Source organism: Salmo trutta, unplaced genomic scaffold (genome assembly GCF_901001165.1).
Source record: "Salmo trutta unplaced genomic scaffold, fSalTru1.1, whole genome shotgun sequence".
NCBI lineage: Eukaryota > Metazoa > Chordata > Actinopteri > Salmoniformes > Salmonidae > Salmo > Salmo trutta.
Window position 1 is genome coordinate 142113 of NW_021822672.1, and position 7195 is coordinate 149307.

Below are 7195 nucleotides of genomic sequence, written 5' to 3' on the forward strand. Positions count from 1 at the left end.
ATAGTACTACTACTATACTACTAGAATACTACTACAATACTACCAGAATACTGATACTATACCGCTAGAATACTGCTACTATACTACTAGAGTACTACTACTATACTACTAGAATACCACTACTATACTACTAGAATACTACTGCTATACTACTAGAATACTACTGCTATACTACTAGAATACCACTACAATACTACTGGAATACTACTACTATACTACTGAAATACTACTACTATACTACTAGAATACCACTACTATACTACTAGAGTACTACTACTATACTACTAGAATACCACTACAATACTGCTAGAATACTACCGGTATGATACCAGAATACTGCTACTATACTACTAGAATACTACTACTATACTACTAGAATACTTCTACTATACTGCTAGAATACTACTACTATACAACTACTGTACTACCACTATGCTACTACTATACTGCTACTATACTGCTGCTATAGTACTAGAATACTACCGCTATACTACTAGAATACCACCACTGTACTGCTACTGGAATACTAGTACTATACTACTGGAATACTACTACTATACCACCACTATACTATAGAATACTACGACTATACTACTAGAATACTACTACTATACTACTACTGGAATACTAGTACTATGCTACTAGAATACTACTACTATACTACTAGAATACTACTGCTATACTGCTAGAATACCACTGCTATACTACTAGAATACTACCACTATACTACCAGAAGACTGCTACTATACTACTGGAATACTACTACTATACTACTAGAATACTTCCACTATGCTGCTAGAATACTACTACTATACTACTACTATACTACTACTACTACTACTACTATACTACTACTATACTACTACTATACCTCCTCCTCTTCCTCTCTGCCCTCTAAACTCCCCCTCCTCCTCCTCTTCCTCCTCTCTGTCCTCAACTCCCTCCCCCTCCTCCTCCTCTTCCTCCTCTCTGCCCTCTAAACTCCCCCTCCTCCTCCTCTTCCTCCTCTCTGTCCTCAACTCCCTCCTCCTCCTCCTCCTCCTCTTCCTCCTCTCTGCCCTCTAAACTCCCTCCTCCTCCTCCTCCTCCATCATAATCACACCATATTCTCTTTATCGTGAGATTTCGATTTTTTTATTACACTTTCCTCCCCCGTCCCCCTCTACACACACACACACACACACACACACACACACACACACACACACACACACACACACACACACACACACACACACACACACACACACACACACACACACACACGGTCAATAGTGCATCCCTCCCTCCATGTAATTCTATACTACTACTATACTACTGTACTACTACTAATATACCACTACTATACTACTACTATACTACTAGAATACTTCTACTATACTACTACTATACTACTGTACTACTACTAATATACCACTACTATACTACTACTATACTACTATAATACTACTACTATACTACTATGCTACTACTATACTACTAGAATACTACTACTATACTATTATACTACTACTATATTACTAGAATACTACTACTATACTACTATACTACTACTATATTACTACTATACTACTACTATATTACTACTATACTACTAGAATAATACTACTATACTACTACTATACTACTACTATATTACTACTATACTACTACTATACTACTACTATACCACCGCTATACTACTAGAATACGACTACTATACTACTAGAATACTACTACTATACTACTAGAATACTACTACTATACTACTACTATACTACTGTACTACTACTGATATACCACTACTATACTACTACTATACTACTATACTACTGCTACTATACCACTATACTACTACTATACTACTAGAATACTACTACTATACTACTATATTACTACTATATTACTAGAATACTACTACTATACTCTTATACTACTACAATATTACTACTATACTACTACCATATTACTACTATACTACTAGAATAATACTACTATACTACTACTATATTACTACTATACTACTACTATACCACCACTATACTACTAGAATACTACTACTATACTACTAGAATACTACTACTATACTACTAGAATAATACTACTATACTACTACTATATTACTGCTATACTACTACTATATTACTACTATACTACTACTATACTACTAGAATACTACTACTATACTACTAGAATACTACTACTATACTACTACCACACTTCTATACTACTAGAATACTACTGCTATACTACTAGAATACCACCACTATACTACTACTATACTGCTAGAATACTACTACTATACTACTACTATACTACTACTATACTGCTACTATACTACTGCTATACTATATAGAGACACAGCCCGTCCTGTTATATATAGAGACAGATTTACAACTGTAAGATGTAGAAGGGGGGGGTCCAACGGAGCAGCCACCAGCGATGCCACAGTATGTCATTGTATGCAAACACACACACACACACACACACACAGAGAGAGGGAGGGACCTTGTCATGAAAAGCCTGTGTGTGTCGTAGCTCTCGGGGAGCATTTCAAACTGCTAGTCTGGCAGGAAGTTAAGGAGACGGGCGCCCCCCCCCCCCCCCGGGAGGGACAGCGCTAACCACTACTGTGTGTTTACACCATTCACTAGAAAGTGTTATTAAATACGGTCACATTTCCTGAGTGAATATTCAGCTTTTTGTTCCCCTCCTTTCTGTATAGCTGTTGAACTGCATTATCCATATTAATACATAGATTTACCTGCAGCATCCAGGAGTTTCAGCAGCTCTGTTTATGAGTCCCAAGTAGCACCCTATCTAGTGCACTACTTCTGTGTATTGTCAAGAGAATAGAGTGCCATTTGGGACAAACCTATTTGTATAAATGAAATGAAAAAGAAAAAAAAACACAAAGAAGATGAGAGTCTGTGACATGAAGTGTGGAGGTGATGGAGGGTTTAGTCCACACTGCCCTCTAGTGGTAGTAGAGGGAACAGCAGAGAGAGAGAGAGAGAGAGAGAGAGAGAGAGAGAGAGAGAGAGAGAGAGAGAGAGAGAGAGAGAGAGAGAGAGACAGAGACAGAGACAGAGACAGAGACAGAGACAGAGCCAGCCAGCCAGCCAGCCAGCCAGCCAGCCAGCTGTAGAACTACCTCTATGGTCCACCAGTCTGCTCTGATCTCCTCTCTCCTCTAGATACTGATTAGGATGCATCCCAAGTAGCACCTTATTCCCTATATAGTGCACTACTTTAGACCAGAGCCTCAGTCAAAAGTAGGGAATATGGTGCACTAAATAGTCAATAGGGTGCCATTTGGGGCTCATCTCCTGATAATACTCATGTCTGCTGACCGCAACTATGGCCCAGTAATATGACATAATTGATACTAGGGCCCAGTAATATGACATAATTGATACTAGGGCCCAGTAATATGACATAATTGATACTAGGGCCCAGTAATATGACATAATTGATACTAGGGCCCAGTAATATGACATAATTGATAATAGGGCCCAGTAATATGACATAATTGATACTAGGGCCCAGTAATATGACAATTCAAGCACTCCAATAGGTAATGAGTAACGACCGATGATGTTTTAAATCTGTATACGTCCTAAATGGACAGTTATCTACACACACAAATACACGGGACTCAACAATTGAGGATTTTTTGATGTTAGTGTCTCTTTTAATAGAAAATTCCTGCAATGAATGATGGACAGTCTACAATGTAACAAAACAGAGTAGTAATCGCTGTCCCTCTATATACAACCCCACAGAGTAGTAATCGCTGTCCCTCTATATACAACCCCCACAGAGTAGTAATCGCTGTCCCTCTATATACAACCCACACAGAGTAGTAATCGCTGTCCCTCTATATACAACCCCACAGAGTAGTAATCACTGTCCCTCTATATACAACCCCACCAGACAGAGTAGTAATCGCTGTCTCTCTATATACAACCCCACCAGACAGAGTAGTAATCGCTGACCCTCTATATACAACCCCACAGAGTAGTAATCGCTGTCCCTCTATATACAACCCCCACAGAGTAGTAATCGCTGTCCCTCTATATACAACCCCACCAGACAGAGTAGTAATCGCTGTCCCTCTATATACAACCCCCACAGAGTAGTAATCGCTGTCCCTCTATATATAACCCCACAGAGTAGTAATCGCTGTCCCTCTATTTACAACCCCACAGAGTAGTAATCGCTGTCCCTCTATATACAACCCCACCCCACAGAGTAGTAATCGCTGTCCCTCTATATACAACCCCACAGAGTAGTAATCACTGTCCCTCTATATACAACCCCACCCCACAGAGTAGTAATCGCTGTCCCTCTATATACAACCCCACCCCACAGAGTAGTAATCGCTGTCCCTCTATATATAACCCCACAGAGTAGTAATCGCTGTCCCTCTATTTACAACCCCACAGAGTAGTAATCGCTGTCCCTCTATATACAACCCCACCAGACAGAGTAGTAATCGCTGTCCCTCTATATACAACCCCACAGAGTAGTAATCACTGTCCCTCTATATACAACCCCACCCCACAGAGTAGTAATCGCTGTCCCTCTATATACAACCCCACCCCACAGAGTAGTAATCGCTGTCCCTCTATATACAACCCCACCCCACAGAGTAGTAATCGCTGTCTCTCTATATACAACCCCACAGAGTAGTAATCGCTGTCCCTCTGTATACAACCCCCACAGAGTAGTAATCGCTGTCCCTCTATATACAACCCCACCAGAGTAGTAATCGCTGTCCCTCTATATACAACCCCACAGAGTAGTAATCGCTGTCCCTCTATATACAACCCCACAGAGTAGTAATCACTGTCCCTCTATATACAACCCCACCCCACAGAGTAGTAATCGCTGTCCCTCTATATATAACCCCACAGAGTAGTAATCACTGTCCCTCTATATACAACTCCACAGAGTAGTAATCGCTGTCCCTCTATTTACAACCCCACAGAGTAGTAATCACTGTCCCTCTATATGCAACCCCACCCCACAGAGTAGTAATCGCTGTCCCTCTATATACAACCCCACAGAGTAGTAATCGCTGTCCCTCTATGTACAACCCCACAGAGTAGTAATCGCTGTCCCTCTATATACAACCCCCACAGAGTAGTAATCGCTGTCCCTCTATATACAACCCCCACAGAGTAGTAATCGCTGTTCCTCTATATACAACCCCCACAGAGTAGTAATCGCTGTCCCTCTGTATACAACCCCCACAGAGTAGTAATCGCTGTCCCTCTATATACAACCCCACCAGAGTAGTAATCGCTGTCCCTCTATATACAACCCCCACAGAGTAGTAATCGCTGTCCCTCTATATACAACCCCACAGAGTAGTAATCGCTGTCCCTCTATATACAACCCCACCAGACAGAGTAGTAATCGCTGTCCCTCTATATATAACCCCACCAGACAGAGTAGTAATCGCTGTCCCTCTATATACAACCCCACAGAGTAGTAATCGCTGTCCCTCTATATACAACCCCCACAGAGTAGTAATCGCTGTCCCTCTATATACAACCCCCACAGAGTAGTAATCGCTGTCCCTCTATATACAACCCCACCAGACAGAGTAGTAACCGCTGTCCCTCTATATACAACCCCACAGAGTAGTAATCGCTGTCCCTCTATATACAACCCCACCAGACAGAGTAGTAATCGCTGTCCCTCTATATACAACCCCACAGAGTAGTAATCGCTGTCCCTCTATGTACAACCCCACAGAGTAGTAATCGCTGTCCCTCTATATACAACCCACACAGAGTAGTAATCGCTGTCCCTCTGTATACAACCAGACACTCCGTAGAAACAACCCCATGATGAGAATGAGAATGATGCACTCAGCCTTCCTCATTTTCAGAGAAAGATAAACACAGAGAAAAAAAACACTTAAGCTCTCCCTCTCTCTTTCCGTCTCTCTCTTTCCGTCTCTCTCTCTATCTCTCTTCCCTTATCACACTCCTCCCTCTCTCCTCCTTCTCCCCTCCTATCTCTTCCTGCCTCTCTTTCTATCGTCTTCCCTCACTCCCTCCATCTCTATCTCTCTCTCTGCGGTGTGTTTCCCTCTCTACTCTCTCCCGCTGTGAGTAACAGTGATGACAAGACAAACGATAACAAACAGACTAGCTAGAGACAAACTGCTGGGCCAGGATCCAGGCTGTTATATAAAACCTTTTTCTCTCCTCTCCTTTCTCCTCTGCCCTCCTCTCTTTGTCCCCCTCTCTCCTCCTCTCTCCTCCTCCTCTTTCCTCTCCTCTACCCTCCACTACCCTCCTCTCTCCTCCTCTCTCATCTCCTCTGCCCTCCTCTCTCCGCCTCTCTCTTCTCCTCTCCTCTGCCCTCCTCTCTCATCTCCTCTGCCCTCCTCTCTCCTCCTCTCTCTTCTCCTCTCCTCTGCCCTCCTCTCTCATCTCCTCTGCCCTCCTCTCTCCTCCTCTCTCTTCTCCTCTCCTCTGCCCTCCTCTCTCATCTCCTCTGCCCTCATCTCTCATCTCCTCTGCCCTCCTCTCTCCTCCTCTCTCTTCTCCTCTCCTCTGCCCTCCTCTCTCATCTCCTCTGCCCTCCTCTCCCCTCCTCTCTCCTCCTCTCTTCAGCCCTCCTCTCTCGTCTTCTCTGCCCTCCTCTCTTTTCCTTTCTCCTCTCTTCTGCCTTCTTCTCTCCTCCTCTCTCCTCTCCTCCTCTCTTTCTCTATTCAATTCAATTAAATTAAATTCAAGGCCCTTTATTGGCATGGGAAACATATGTTAACATTGCCAAAGCAAGTCTGCCCCCTCTCTCCTCTCTCCTCCTCTCTCCTCTGCCCCCTCTCCTCTGCCCTCCTCTCCTCCTCTCCTCCTCTCCTCTCTCCTCTGCCCCCTCTCTCCTCTCTCCTCTGCCCCCTCTCTCCTCTCTCCTCTCTCCTCCTCTCTCCTCTGCCCCCTCTCTCCTCTCTCCTCCTCTCTCCTCTGCCCCCTCTCCTCTGCCCTCCTCTCCTCCTCTCCTCTCTCCTCTCTCCTCTGCCCCCTCTCTCCTCTCTCCTCTGCCCCCTCTCTCCTCTCTCCTCTCTCCTCCTCTCTCCTCTGCCCCCTCTCTCCTCACTCCTCTGCCCTCCTCTCCTCTGCCCTCCTCCTCTCCTCTCTCCTCTGCCCTCCTCTCCTCCTCTCTTCCAAGGAATGTAAGACATGTTGCCTGTGAA

General features: G+C 43.7%; 1 protein-coding gene across 1 annotated transcript in view; it reads right to left on the reverse strand.

The window, feature by feature from the left end:
* LOC115183146 (PHD finger protein 21B) overlaps window positions 1–2752 on the reverse strand; it is a 37033-nt gene extending 34281 nt beyond the window's left edge. The window contains exon 1 of the mRNA XM_029744473.1: window positions 2744–2752. Coding sequence (XP_029600333.1) covers window positions 2744–2752 — 9 coding nt within the window. The remainder of the gene's footprint in view (window positions 1–2743) is intronic.
* Window positions 2753–7195: the final 4443 nt, after the last annotated feature.